The sequence below is a fragment of the Protomyctophum bolini genome, assembly GCF_963924005.1.
Source record: "Protomyctophum bolini genome assembly, chromosome: 21".
Lineage (NCBI taxonomy): Eukaryota > Metazoa > Chordata > Actinopteri > Myctophiformes > Myctophidae > Protomyctophum > Protomyctophum bolini.
Genome location: NC_137882.1, coordinates 8,839 through 24,654, shown reverse-complemented (window position 1 = coordinate 24,654; position 15,816 = coordinate 8,839). Strand labels below are relative to the sequence as shown.

The window sequence follows — 15,816 nt, the reverse complement described above, 5'->3', positions numbered from 1 at the left end:
CCTATACAGTACTGTACTCTATACAGTACTGTACTCTATACAGTACCTATACAGTACTGTACTCTATACAGTACTGTACTCTATACAGTACCTATACAGTACTGTACTCTATACAGTACTGTACTCTATACAGTACTGTACTCTATACAGTACTGTATAGAGTACAGTACCTATACAGTACTGTACTCTATACAGTACCTATACAGTACTGTACTCTATACAGTACTGTACTCTATACAGTACCTATACAGTACTGTACTCTATACAGTACTGTACTCTATACAGTACCTATACAGTACTGTACTCTATACAGTACCTATACAGTACTGTACTCTATACAGTACCTATACAGTACTGTACTCTATACAGTACCTATACAGTACTGTACTCTGTATGCAGTCTTCTGAGTTCGCTACTTGGGTGTGGGCGTGTGGCGCACTAATTTACATTACTGATGGTCATCTGGCAATTCTACGTGGCTGGGTGTCACTATTTGGTACATTAACCTGTGTTTTCTGTTCAGATTGAACTTGCTGTGCCACATGATGTGCAACCAATTGCCACACCTCCACCCCCCATGGATGAAGAAGAAATTCCACCACCCATAGACGAAGGAACGTCAACGCCTTCCATGGAGGTCCGAATGGCACCTGTGGCTCAGATGCAAGTCATGCCCCAAAGTCTGCATATCATTCCACAATTTGTAAGTTCCACTTTTAAGACTTGGGTGTAACTTTTTATTTAATCAACACTGAAGAGTAATAAACAATATCTGCAATGTGGTCCCTTCTTTCAATTTCCTCAGAATATTCTCCAGGTTCTCATAAGCGCGACTGAAGGCCAGCTGATCCTGGCGACCCTTGATGCAAAGAGCCTGGATGCGAGGAACCCATCCATAACTATTATACAGAGACGTTGCCTCGTCCGTATTTTGTGTTCTCACATCACAGAAGTTTGGAGAATGGTACTTAAACACACACACACACACACACACACACACACACACACACACACACACACACACACACACACACTCATGCAAACACTAGTTTGAAATAGGTATATGAATCTTCTTTCAGGGGAAAGATATGATGGGACAAGTCTTGACATTTACCTATATTTGTATTAAGTATAAAAGTAATTAGTGACTTGAAAGTAGTGTCTGAGGTGAAATGCAAATAAAGTAGTCGTATGATCAAATTATTATTTAAAGACAGACTACTTGACTATTTGTATAGCACCTTTCATGACATGAAATGCAGCTCAAAGTGCTTTGCAGAGCAATGGAGAAAAAAAGAAGAAAAGCAAGGCAGTAATGTAATGCAATACAGTGAGGACATGATAAGATCAATTAAAAGCAATGTTGTAGAAGTGGGTCTTGAGCTGTGCTTTAAAAATGTCTACAGAGGCTGCCTGTCGAAGGTACAGTGGGAGTTTGTTCCATGCCGTCGGCCCGTAGAAGCAAAAAAGCTGCTTCCCCGTATTTTTTAGTTGCCATTTTCTTAGGCAAAGCGAGCAGGCCAGCAGTGGAAGACCTTAGGGTGCGGTTTGGGACATATTTAGGCAGGCAGTCATGTAGGTAGGAAGGTGCGAGACCATTGAGAGCTTTATAGACAAGTAAAAGAATTTTAAAATCAATCCTAAAAACAACCGGAAGCCAGTGCAGTGAAGCCAAAACTGGAGTAATATGTTCTCTCATCTTAGTTCTAGTTAAAACTCTGGCTGCTGCATTTTGGACAAGTTGTAATCTGTCAGTTGTTTTCTTAGGCAGTCCAGAAAAAAGAGCATTGCAGTAGTCAAGCAAAGAAAAAACAAAGGCGTGGATTAGCGTTTTTGCATCGTCCAAAGACAAATAGGCTCTGATTCGTGCAATATTTCTAAGGTGAAAAAAGGCAATCTTGGTAATGTGTGAATTAAAATTCAATAAAGACTGATGTTAAAATACAGCAGCGTAGACCTGCCCTTTATGTTCCATTCCTATAATAACTGATGTTAAAATACAGCAGCGTAGACCTGCCCTTTATGTTCCATTCCTATAATAACTGATGTTAAAATACAGCAGCGTAGACCTGCCCTTTGTGTTCCATTCCTATAATAACTGATGTTAAAATACAACCTTTTAAACTGATGTGTCTCTTCAAGGACCTCCATAATAACTGTTATTAAAATCCATTCCTAATTCAATAATTCTGCTGCTCTGACAAAACTCAGTCTAATCACTAATCAGCTCAACTGATGATATTTATAACGTGATTAATCCCTTCTCGAATCTTCTACTAACGTCTAGCTGTGCTGTCGTGCTCATTTCAGCACGGCTGGAGAGCCTGTTTCAACCAATTGCTTATTGATCAGCTGTAGTTGAGCCTCCTCTGTGTGTCAGTACCTCTGTGTGTCCACCAGAGGGGGCTCAATTACCACCAGAGGTTCTAGTACCAGTGGCTGGGAACCTCTGGTGTAAAGTAACATTTACTGGAGTTCTTTAGTAACATTTTGAGTTATTTGTACTTTACTCAAGTATTTCCAATTTCCAGTACTTCTACTCCACTACATGTCAGGAATATTATACTGTTATTTTATACTAGAATAACAGCAGTATAATATTAGGTAAAGGTAAGGTACATTTTATTTATAAAGCGCCTTTCAAAACAAATGTCACAAGGTGCTTTACAATAAATAAAATGAAATAAAACATGAGCAACACATAGATCAACAATAAAACGAAAACACAATGACAGAGTAATAATACAAAAGAAAAAAATATATAAACATGCAGTACCATATAGACAATATTACAGACAAAAGTGCTTTTGAAACAAATGGGTTTTTAGCAGCTTTTTGAACGTCTCGACAGATTCTGCCCTCCTTAGGGAAAGGGGTAATTAATTCCATAGGGTAGGGGCTACAACTTCAAAAGCTCTATCGCCTTTAGTTCTTAGTCTTGTATTGGGAACTTACCTGAAGACCTCAGTGTTCTCACATTTGCTTTGGGGGATAATAATTCAGTCATGTACATAGGAGACAGCCCATGGAGAGCTTTAAAAGTGATTAATACAAATTTAAAAACAATTCTGCAGTCAATTGGAAGCCAGTGTAAAGCAGCAAGCATAGGGGTGATATGAGTCCTTCTAAAAGTGTTCGTTAAAAGTCTATGATCAGAGGGTTTAAATGCAAAATAGAGCTGGGTGACATCAGCATAACAGTGGTAAGACAAAAATGACCGATTAAAACACCAAGTGGAAGCATGTATAAAGACAATAAAATGGGACCAAGAAAAAATATTACATAATTTTATAACTAGGGATGTCCCGATACCACAATTTCTGTGTTAGGCGTTACCGAATACCGATACCAGAGAATAATATTTATAATTGTTTTACTTTATTTTATTGTATTGTTTTTAGCAGACTCCTCACTCAAACGTGCACTTGCAGTTTAGGGCAACTCCAAAGCAAACTCCACATGTCCCAACATTCTATTTACCTGCCATAGTGTCAACCAACCCCTTACCCCTGTGTGGGATCGCTGGTCAGACTGGCATAGTGTCGACCCCTTCCTTACCCCTGTGTGGGATCGCTGGTCAGACTGGCATAGTGTGGACCCCTTACCCCTGTGTGGGATCGCTGGTCAGACTGGCATAGTGTGGACCCCTTACCCCTGTGTGGGATCACTGGTTAGACTGGCATAGTGTCGACCCCTTACCCCTGTGTGGGATCACTGGTTAGACTGGCATAGTGTCGACCCCTTACCCCTGTGTGGGATCACTGGTTAGACTGGCATAGTGTGGACCCCTTACCCCTGTGTGGGATCACTGGTTAGACTGGCATAGTGTCGACCCCTTACCCCTGTGTGGGATCACTGGTTAGACTGGCATAGTGTCGACCCCTTACCCCTGTGTGGGATCACTGGTTAGACTGGCATAGTGTCGACCCCTTACCCCTGTGTGGGATCACTGGTTAGACTGGCATAGTGTCGACCCCTTACCCCTGTGTGGGATCACTGGTTAGACTGGCATAGTGTCGACCCCTTACCCCTGTGTGGGATCACTGGTTAGACTGGCATAGTGTCGACCCCCTTACCCCTGTGTGGGATCACTGGTTAGACTAGCATAGTGTCGACCCCTTACCCCTGTGTGGGATCACTGGTTAGACTGGCATAGTGTCGACCCATTACCCCTGTGTGGGATCACTGGTTAGACTGGCATAGTGTCGACCCCCTTACCCCTGTGTGGGATCACTGGTTAGACTGGCATAGTGTCGACCCCTTACCCCTGTGTGGGATCACTGGTTAGACTGGCATAGTGTCGACCCCTTACCCCGTGCTTGAAATGTACTGTGATTCTGCAAACTGTTAATAAATATTTCAATCAATCAATCAATCAATAGATCTTCTTCCACCCCTTCAAGGTCCCGGGCCGCGGCGAGCGGGCCCTCCTACCCCCCCAGACCGGGTTAGGGTTTTTGTTGCAAGCCAATCTTTCCAATTTGTATAGTGTTTCTTTTTTAAATGCTGCTTAAAAGGTGCCTTTGCCTTGAGGATGATCAATATGTGTTTGATAAATGAGAGGATGGACTACAGGGATGCGATGCAGTTACGGGATGTTTCTGTAAAATTACTACTGGGATGTGATAAATTGTACATTAAGTGTTTTTCTCCCACATCTCCCATGTGTCTACATATCGTTGCTGTCAGGCAGAAGCGTGTGTATCTCCATATTAAGCTTTTGTAAATGAATTTCCTACTTTGTCAGTGTTGTACAAAAAATAGCAGATCTGAAAGCTCTCAATGTGTCACGATGTGACGTGTTGTGAGCTTGTTGATCGGCTGTTAAAACATTGTAAAAGTAATAACAGAACTATTGTGGAGATGCACTGTTTCCACCTGTCAGTGATATACAGTATTGTGTACACAGTACACAAAACATATTTTTCAATTTGCCACAGGTCTGCATGATCCAAGAATGCAACCAAGAGTTGACACTCAGGTGAAGGGCTTCAAAGTGTTTTCAAATGCACTTCCCTGGACACGAAAGACTTTGAGAAACGCTGACATAGAAACGTAGGTTTTTGCCAGGAATCTCTTAGAATCAGCCTCAGGTCGAAATGGAGTTATTTAAGGGAATTTGAGGTGCGCTATTGTGGTACCAAGAGGTCCAGGCAGGCATAGTCGAAGACACCTTGTTCCCAAGTAGGCCGGCCGCTGGCCCACAGGTCTGGTCTGTGTAAATGTGATTAGCCCATTCTGACCTGAGAGATCAGATTATTAAAAAAATGTCTTCTACATCCTGACAGTTTTCTGAAAAAGCCTATGTTTCTATGTCAGTCGTTCTTTAGATTTTTCTTAAAAAAAAATAGCAGACCTACAAGACCTGCATGTCTACAGACAGTAGACATGCACGTCTGGCCCAATCAACGCTGTGTGTGTGTGTGTGTGTGTGTGTGTGTGTGTGTGTGTGTGTGTAGGGGAGAGCGGGGTCAGTTGGTGCGGTAGGACGGTTGCGCCTCAGACTGGATACCATACAACGCCTTTTCGTCGCATATTTCCGGTGACGTCATTCGATTCCACAGTGCCCGAAAGCCTTGCAGAGAAAAAATTATCCATTTCCGCCTAAAATTGACGGAGCTACAGACCCTTTTGTGTTTTTGCACGCTTTAAGTAGCGGAGACTGGAAGAGAGACAGGTCGGTTGACGCGCATTTTACTAATTCCCTCCCTGCACAGAGATTAATTAATTTCAAGTAACCAAACTTTTTTGTGAACAAGATACACTTGTCCTCTCCCATTACCCCGAGTGTTTTTTAATTTTGGTGAAACGAGTCGGACGCAATCGGCAAGCAAAGTGATCTCGCTCTTACTTCCGCGTCTTTCGTCCTTGCTCTTGCTTTTGACAGGACGAAAGGTTTTTTTTCTTTGCTTGCCGATTGCGTCCGACTCGTTTCACCAAAATTAAAAAACACTCGGGGTAATGGGAGAGGACAAGTGTATCTTGTTCACAAAAAAGTTTGGTTACTTGAAATTAATTAATCTCTGTGCAGGGAGGGATTAGTAAAATGCGCGTCAACCGACCCTGCTCTCCCCTACTGTGCGTGTGCGCATGCGCGTGCATCCCTTTAAACTACAACCAGGACAGTGTGTGTGTGTGTGTGTGTGTGTGTGTGTGCGCGCACACGTGCATCTTATAGGCTACTGTCTGCAAACAGCAAACAGCAATGCATCGTTACAGAGTGTACCTGCTTTTGTTTAACAGCTGATGGGAGGGGAGGGGAGGGGAGGGGAGGGGAGAGGAGAGGAGAGGAGAGGAGAGGAGAGGAGAGGAGAGGAGAGGAGAGGAGAGGAGAGGAGAGGAGAGGAGAGGAGAGGGGAGGGGAGGGGAGGCGCACCCAAGCCAAGCATTGCAGAACAAGCACTTGCATGTTAGCTGTGGTTGTATGTGAGGATTACTACCTCGTTTGACAGCAGTGGAGTCTGCCTGCCTGCCTGTCTGTCTGCCTGCCTGTCTGTCTGTCTGTCTGCCTGACTGACTGTGTGCTGGCATTGTGACAGTATGAGCTAGCTACAGTGCTTATCAACCTTTTTTTTTAATTGTGAAAATGTGGCACAAATCTTTGTATATACTGGTATATTTTTTCAGAGCGAACATTTCTAACTCAAATCTTTGCTTCTGGGAGGTCCCAGTATAACAACACATGGTCAGATGGGGGTCTGGGAGGTCCCAGTATAACAACACATGGTCAGATGGGGGTCTGGGAGGTCCCAGTAACAACACATGGTCAGATGGGGGTCTGGGAGGTCCCAGTAACAACACATGGTCAGATGGGGTTTTATCTAAACTTTGGCCATGAGAATGTCCTTTCTGGTACACATCTCTCACAAACATGCATACATACTGTATGCAGTCTTCTGAGTTCGCTACTTGGGTCTGCATATCATTCCACAATTTGTAAGTTCCACTTTTAAGACTTGGGTGTAACTTTTTATTTAATCAACACTGAAGAGTAATAAACAATATCTGCAATGTGGTCCCTTCTTTCAATTTCCTCAGAATATTCTCCAGGTTCTCATAAGCGCGACTGAAGGCCAGCTGATCCTGGTGACCCTTGATGCAAAGAGCCTGGATGCGAGGAACCCATCCATAACTATTATACAGAGACGTTGCCTCGTCCGTATTTTGTGTTCTCACATCACAGAGAAGTTTGGAGAATGGTACTTAAACACACACACACACACACACACACACACACACACACACACACACACACACACACACACACACACACACACACACACACACTCATGCAAACACTAGTTTGAAATAGGTATATGAATCTTCTTTCAGGGGAAAGATATGATGGGACAAGTCTTGACATTTACTGTTGGAATATGATCTTTATTATGTATATATATTTTATTATTGAGTTCTCTTATTGTGAAGCCAGACCGGAAGTGATTGTTGACTAATCTGTATATAACCAGGTGTAAATAAATCTGTCAGTGACTTGTCGTACTGATCCAGCAACAGCTGATGCCTCCTGGTGTGATATTTATTTACTCTAGTGTTATTCCTCCGTCTACTATTTCTTCACTTTATATTTCTGGTACAACACGCAGTATTACAGCTGTGAAACTCAACATTTACCTATATTTGTATTAAGTATAAAAGTAATTAGTGACTTGAAAGTAGTGTCTGAGGTGAAATGCAAATAAAGTAGTCGTATGATCAAATGATTATTTAAAGACAGACTACCAACATAAACATGCACAACACATGTACCAAAACACATGTTTAGTGTTTTTTGTTATGATCCCTATTAGCTCCAGAAAATGCTACAGCCATTATACTGGAGTGCGTGACATGTTTTAGCAGTACTATCTAGTTTGACTCTGCTGGTAATTTAGTTTTTTTTTTCTCCTGTGTTTACAGCCTTGCCTCCGAGACCAAACAGGCAATGGCCAGTAATTTGATTCAGGCATTTCCCTGCTTGAAAGATGACTCAAGAAGTGGCTTTGTGAGTAATTCACATTTTGTAAAGGGATTGATGCTAAAGTTATTTGGACACAAGAGTACTGGACGACTTTATATGCCCAATGTACAGAAAAACCCTGTTCCGGCCACGTCTTCTGGCCACTGTCAAAATTAAAATGTGCCTCATCTCTGTTCATTCAAGAGTTTAATTTCTTTACAGGGACTCTGGTTTACCACAGGACAGGGGAAATTAACAGCCACTGGTTTCATCGAAGACAGAGTCAAATACGTAAGAAAGGTATTAACAGCGTCAGAAACGAACACAGCCGACACCACTAATTGGTTCCAACCAATGAACTTGCCGTTCGTCAGACGTGCATACCAGGTAATCGTTGTAACTGAATATATTGAAGCAATGAATAGAGCCACATAATTTAGTGATTGGTATTTGGTAATATCCTTGTGTACTTTAATAGAAAGTACCATATCCTGTTTTTTTTTTTATTAACCCATTGACGCCTGGTGCAACGTATACGTTGTTCTACCCTTGATGCCGGCCGTGCTCTCTGTGTCTCATCAGCTATTGCTATACATGTAGCAACATAACTATTTAAAAAAAAAATCATCAGAATTTGAAGGTTTTCAGAAACCTTAGGTCAGGCCCTAGAAGGCGTTCCCAGATTCGGCCTCAGGCATCAATGGGTTAAGATTGCACAGGACTTTGAGATCCTGCATGGAGAGGCTGCACCCAAACCTTTTGAGACCTGGCTGCCTGTTTATGCAGAGAAAATCTTGGACCTGGCCAGAAGAGAAGGGAAGCTCCTCTACATGTTGGATGGATTAACACCTGGTACTATATTGTTATATTATACAGCAGACAATGCAAATTTACATTTAGCAGGTGTTTGTTTTTGCTACTAAATGACAATCATTCATGTGCCATTCCACATATTGATGCATATAAAATTGTGTTCCTACAGATGTTTTGGGGGAACGTGCCCTGTCCCAGTTACCAGCACTGCTTCCACCAACCGTCTATAAACATAACAAGAAAACCATTCGGCACACCATCCAGGAGTCCAAGTTGGCGTTTATAGACCATCAGCCTGTAAGTCCCTCTGCATTTCTAAAGGAAATGTTACTCATTTAACCACTTGAACCCAGCAGCCATATTCTGGGGGGGGGGGGCGCATTGACCAACAATATCACATCTGCTAGGAGGAAGCCATGCAAGGCACCTACCTGCTCATCGGGAGTAATTAGGGGTTCAGAGTCTTGCTCAGGGACACTTCGACCCAACCGTTTGGCTAGCCCGGGATCAAACTGGGAAATTTCTGACATTGTGAGCTGGTAGATCAGATATTTTTGGTCTAGATGGGAAAACGGTGGTGCAGAGCCTGGCTGCTTGTTATAGAATTATTCCGAAAATGAATTTCTCAACATGCCATATCAGCCACTGCAATCAGTGAACGCCATTGTCTTGCTTACTCTTTGTATGTCGACAATCTTACTTTGGTTGATGTATATATGCCTTTTGTTTATTTCTTGCTCAGGTTGGAACAAACATGGTGGAGTACGCCCAGCAAGCAAGGGCATCAACAGAGTACCCCTATGTCCTGTCGCTGGGTAACGACGTTCGAAAGTCATCCCAGGCGTTCGTCATTCTGGCTGGGGAGGCGTTGGAACAAAACACATTGCTGCAGGCGGTCGATGTCTGTTTCAAGATGTTTTATGTTTTTAATATCCATTACCCGAAACAGTGTGCTCCTGTTTGGGAATTCCTTCAAAATGCTGTCTATGGAATAGCAGGACAGGAATCCAAACCCGTGACTTTTTTTGCGTTCATCGCTCAACAAATAGACTTGGACGTTTATGAAATGTCTAATTGAGCGATGTAATGTTTTGGATGTCCTCTCTCGCTGCCCAGGTGGCAGGGGAAGCTGTTGATGTGGAGGATCTGGTGAGTTGGGTGTGTATTTGTGCTGAAGGTGACATTATTGCACTGTTCTAAGTGTTCATTTTATACATCATGTTATAGCACTTTAAGTTGTTCAAACAGATTGCACTGTATATTTGGAATGAGCAAATTATGCTGAAGGTGAGGTTTTTGCACTGTTTAGACACTGTTATGCTTGAAGCATATTGAAAAAAGCTACCTATTAATGAAGCACCTTATTAATACTAAAATAAATATTTTTTCCTACATTTCCAGCATTGTTTTAAGTTTTTTAAGGAACAAAATGATGAGAAACGAGGCTAACTTTTTTTGTCAAAATTTCAAAAAACATGGGCTATAACCCACGGTTTTTTTCATTTTTCATTTTTTTCAAATCCTCAAAAATTATGAAAAACGGCGTGCCATAGTATGCCGTACGATATGGGCTATAGCCCACGGTCCAAAATGATGAGAAACGAGGCTAACTTTTTTTTCCAAAATTTCAAAAAACATGGGCTATAACCCACCGTTTTTTTCATTTTTCATTTTTTTCAAATCCTCAAAAATGATGAAAAACGGCGTGCCATAGTATGCCGTACGATATGGGCTATAGCCCACGGTCCAAAATGATGAGAAACGAGGCTAACTTTTTTTTTCAAAATTTCAAAAAACATGTGCTATAACCCACCGTTTTTTTCATTTTTCATTTTTTTCAAATCCTCAAAAATGATGAAAAACGGCGTGCCATAGTATGCCGTACGATATGGGCTATAGCCCACGGTCCAAAATGATGAGAAACGAGGTTAACTTTTTTTTTTTTAATTTCAAAAAACATGGGCTATAACCCACCGTTTTTTTCATTTTTCATTTTTTTCAAATCCTCAAAAATGATGAAAAACGGCGTGCCATAGTATGCCGTACGATATGGGCTATAGCCCACGGTCCAAAATGATGAGAAACGAGGCTAACTTTTTTTCCCAAAATATCAAAAAACATGGGCTATAACCCACCGTTTTTTTCATTTTTCATTTTTTTCAAATCCTCAAAAATGATGAAAAACGGCGTGCCATAGTATGCCGTACGATATGGGCTATAGCCCACGGTCCAAAATGATGAGAAACGAGGCTAACTTTTTTTTCCAAAATTTCAAAAAACATGGGCTATAACCCACCGTTTTTTTCATTTTTCATTTTTTTCAAATCCTCAAAAATGATGAAAAACGGCGTGCCATAGTATGCCGTACGATATGGGCTATAGCCCACGGTCCAAAATGATGAGAAACGAGGCTAACTTTTTTTTCAAAATTTCAAAAAACATGGGCTATAACCCACCGTTTTTTTCATTTTTCATTTTTTTCAAATCCTCAAAAATGATGAAAAACGGCGTGCCATAGTATGCCGTACGATATGGGCTATAGCCCACGGTCCAAAATGATGAGAAACGAGGCTAACTTTTTTTTCCAAAATTTCAAAAAACATGGGCTATAACCCACCGTTTTTTTCATTTTTCATTTTTTTCAAATCCTCAAAAATGATGAAAAACGGCGTGCCATAGTATGCCGTACGATATGGGCTATAGCCCACGGTCCAAAATGATGAGAAACGAGGCTAACTTTTTTTTTCAAAATTTCAAAAAACATGGGCTATAACCCACCGTTTTTTTCATTTTTCATTTTTTTCAAATCCTCAAAAATGATGAAAAACGGCGTGCCATAGTATGCCGTACGATATGGGCTATAGCCCACGGTCCAAAATGATGAGAAACGAGGTTAACTTTTTTTTTTTTAATTTCAAAAAACATGGGCTATAACCCACCGTTTTTTTCATTTTTCATTTTTTTCAAATCCTCAAAAATGATGAAAAACGGCGTGCCATAGTATGCCGTACGATATGGGCTATAGCCCACGGTCCAAAATGATGAGAAACGAGGCTAACTTTTTTTCCCAAAATTTCAAAAAACATGGGCTATAACCCACCGTTTTTTTCATTTTTAATTTTTTTCAAATCCTCAAAAATTATGAAAAACGGCGTGCCATAGTATGCCGTACGATATGGGCTATAGCCCACGGTCCAAAATGATGAGAAACGAGGCTAACTTTTTTTTCCAAAATTTCAAAAAACATGGGCTATAACCCACCGTTTTTTTCATTTTTCATTTTTTTCAAATCCTCAAAAATGATGAAAAACGGCGTGCCATAGTATGCCGTACGATATGGGCTATAGCCCACGGTCCAAAATGATGAGAAACGAGGCTAACTTTTTTTTTCAAAATTTCAAAAAACATGGGCTATAACCCACCGTTTTTTTCATTTTTCATTTTTTTCAAATCCTCAAAAATGATGAAAAACGGCGTGCCATAGTATGCCGTACGATATGGGCTATAGCCCACGGTCCAAAATGATGAGAAACGAGGCTAACTTTTTTTTCCAAAATTTCAAAAAACATGGGCTATAACCCACCGTTTTTTTCATTTTTCATTTTTTTCAAATCCTCAAAAATGATGAAAAACGGCGTGCCATAGTATGCCGTACGATATGGGCTATAGCCCACGGTCCAAAATGATGAGAAACGAGGCTAACTTTTTTTTCAAAATTTCAAAAAACATGGGCTATAACCCACCGTTTTTTTCATTTTTCATTTTTTTCAAATCCTCAAAAATGATGAAAAACGGCGTGCCATAGTATGCCGTACGATATGGGCTATAGCCCACGGTCCAAAATGATGAGAAACGAGGCTAACTTTTTTTTTCAAAATTTCAAAAAAACATGGGCTATAACCCACCGTTTTTTTCATTTTTCATTTTTTTCAAATCCTCAAAAATGATGAAAAACGGCGTGCCATAGTATGCCGTACGATATGGGCTATAGCCCACGGTCCAAAATGATGAGAAACGAGGCTAACTTTTTTTTTCAAAATTTCAAAAAAACATGGGCTATAACCCACCGTTTTTTTCATTTTTCATTTTTTTCAAATCCTCAAAAATTATGAAAAACGGCGTGCCATAGTATGACGTACGATATGGGCTATAGCCCACGGTCCAAAATGATGAGAAACGAGGCTAACTTTTTTTTCCAAAATTTCAAAAAACATGGGCTATAACCCACCGTTTTTTTCATTTTTCATTTTTTTCAAATCCTCAAAAATGATGAAAAACGGCGTGCCATAGTATGCCGTACGATATGGGCTATAGCCCACGGTCCAAAATGATGAGAAACGAGGCTAACTTTTTTTCCCAAAATTTCAAAAAACATGGGCTATAACCCACCGTTTTTTTCATTTTTAATTTTTTTCAAATCCTCAAAAATGATGAAAAACGGCGTGCCATAGTATGCCGTACGATATGGGCTATAGCCCACGGTCCAAAATGATGAGAAACGAGGCTAACTTTTTTTTCCAAAATTTCAAAAAACATGGGCTATAACCCACCGTTTTTTTCATTTTTCATTTTTTTCAAATCCTCAAAAATGATGAAAAACGGCGTGCCATAGTATGCCGTACGATATGGGCTATAGCCCACGGTCCAAAATGATGAGAAACGAGGCTAACTTTTTTTTTCAAAATTTCAAAAAACATGGGCTATAACCCACCGTTTTTTTCATTTTTCATTTTTTTCAAATCCTCAAAAATGATGAAAAACGGCGTGCCATAGTATGCCGTACGATATGGGCTATAGCCCACGGTCCAAAATGATGAGAAACGAGGCTAACTTTTTTTTTCAAAATTTCAAAAAACATGGGCTATAACCCACCGTTTTTTTCATTTTTCATTTTTTTCAAATCCTCAAAAATGATGAAAAACGGCGTGCCATAGTATGCCGTACGATATGGGCTATAGCCCACGGTCCAAAATGATGAGAAACGAGGCTAACTTTTTTTTCCAAAATTTCAAAAAACATGGGCTATAACCCACCGTTTTTTTCCATTTTTCATTTTTTTCAAATCCTCAAAAATGATGAAAAACGGCGTGCCATAGTATGCCGTACGATATGGGCTATAGCCCACGGTCCAAAATGATGAGAAACGAGGCTAACTTTTTCTTCAAAATTTCAAAAAACATGGGCTATAACCCACCGTTTTTTTCATTTTTCATTTTTTTCAAATCCTCAAAAATGATGAAAAACGGCGTGCCATAGTATGCCGTACGATATGGGCTATAGCCCACGGTCCAAAATGATGAGAAACGAGGCTAACTTTTTTTTTCAAAATTTCAAAAAAACATGGGCTATAACCCACCGTTTTTTTCATTTTTCATTTTTTTCAAATCCTCAAAAATGATGAAAAACGGCGTGCCATAGTATGCCGTACGATATGGGCTATAGCCCACGGTCCAAAATGATGAGAAACGAGGCTAACTTTTTTTTTCAAAATTTCAAAAAAACATGGGCTATAACCCACCGTTTTTTTCATTTTTCATTTTTTTCAAATCCTCAAAAATGATGAAAAACGGCGTGCCATAGTATGCCGTACGATATGGGCTATAGCCCACGGTCCAAAATGATGAGAAACGAGGCTACCTTTTTTTTCCAAAATTTCAAAAAACATGGGCTATAACCCACCGTTTTTTTCATTTTTCATTTTTTTCAAATCCTCAAAAATGATGAAAAACGGCGTGCCATAGTATGCCGTACGATATGGGCTATAGCCCACGGTCCAAAATGATGAGAAACGAGGCTAACTTTTTTTTTCAAAAAACATGGGCTATAACCCACCGTTTTTTTCATTTTTCATTTTTTTCAAATCCTCAAAAATGATGAAAAACGGCGTGCCATAGTATGCCGTACGATATGGGCTATAGCCCACGGTCCAAAATGATGAGAAACGAGGCTAACTTTTTTTTTCAAAATTTCAAAAAACATGGGCTATAACCCACCGTTTTTTTCATTTTTCATTTTTTTCAAATCCTCAAAAATGATGAAAAACGGCGTGCCATAGTATGCCGTACGATATGGGCTATAGCCCACAGTCCAAAATGATGAGAAACGAGGCTAACTTTTTTTTCCAAAATTTCAAAAAACATGGGCTATAACCCACCGTTTTTTTCATTTTTCATTTTTTTCAAATCCTCAAAAATGATGAAAAACGGCGTGCCTTAGTATGCCGTACGATATGGGCTATAGCCCACGGTCCAAAATGATGAGAAACGAGGCTAACTTTTTTTTTCAAAATTTCAAAAAACATGGGCTATAACCCACCGTTTTTTTCATTTTTCATTTTTTTCAAATCCTCAAAAATGATGAAAAACGGCGTGCCATAGTATGCCGTACGATATGGGCTATAGCCCATGGTCCAAAATGATGAGAAACGAGGCTAACTTTTTTTTCCAAAATTTCAAAAAACATGGGCTATAACCCACCGTTTTTTTCATTTTTCATTTTTTTCAAATCCTCAAAAATGATGAAAAACGGCGTGCCATAGTATGCCGTACGATATGGGCTATAGCCCACGGTCCAAAATGATGAGAAACGAGGCTAACTTTTTTTTCCAAAATTTCAAAAAACATGGGCTATAACCCACCGTTTTTTTCATTTTTCATTTTTTTCAAATCCTCAAAAATGATGAAAAACGGCGTGCCATAGTATGCCGTACGATATGGGCTATAGCCCACGGTCCAAAATGATGAGAAACGAGGCTACCTTTTTTTTCCAAAATTTCAAAAAACATGGGTTTTTTTCATTTTTCATTTTTTTCAAATCCTCAAAAATGATGAAAAACGGCGTGCCATAGTATGCCGTACGATATGGGCTATAGCCCACGGTCCAAAATGATGAGAAACGAGGCTAACTTTTTTTTCCAAAATTTCAAAAAACATGGGCTATAACCCACCGTTTTTTTCATTTTTCATTTTTTTCAAATCCTCAAAAATGATGAAAAACGGCGTGCCATAGTATGCCGTACGATATGGGCTATAGCCCACGGTCCAAAA

The 15,816-nt window shown here is 40.2% G+C and overlaps 1 protein-coding gene across 3 annotated transcripts; it reads left to right on the top strand.

The window, feature by feature from the left end:
* The first annotated feature begins 362 nt into the window (after positions 1 to 362).
* On the top strand, positions 363 to 10,164 carry LOC308336786 (uncharacterized protein). 3 transcript variants are annotated; one of them, XR_013966184.1, is made up of 8 exons: positions 363 to 703; positions 806 to 964; positions 7,039 to 7,199; positions 7,918 to 8,002; positions 8,180 to 8,344; positions 8,744 to 8,809; positions 8,940 to 9,067; positions 9,513 to 10,164. XR_013966184.1 is itself a non-coding variant. In XM_080794341.1 (8 exons), the coding sequence occupies exons 1-8, from the start codon at positions 578 to 580 to the stop codon at positions 9,846 to 9,848; spliced, it is 1,302 nt and encodes a 433-aa protein (XP_080650467.1). In that variant the 5' UTR covers positions 363 to 577; the 3' UTR covers positions 9,849 to 10,164. The 3 variants fall into 3 exon arrangements, 1 of the variants encoding a protein (XP_080650467.1); XR_013966185.1 differs by having other exon boundaries at positions 8,606 to 8,809; XM_080794341.1 differs by having other exon boundaries at positions 8,668 to 8,809.
* The last annotated feature ends 5,652 nt before the right edge of the window (positions 10,165 to 15,816 follow it).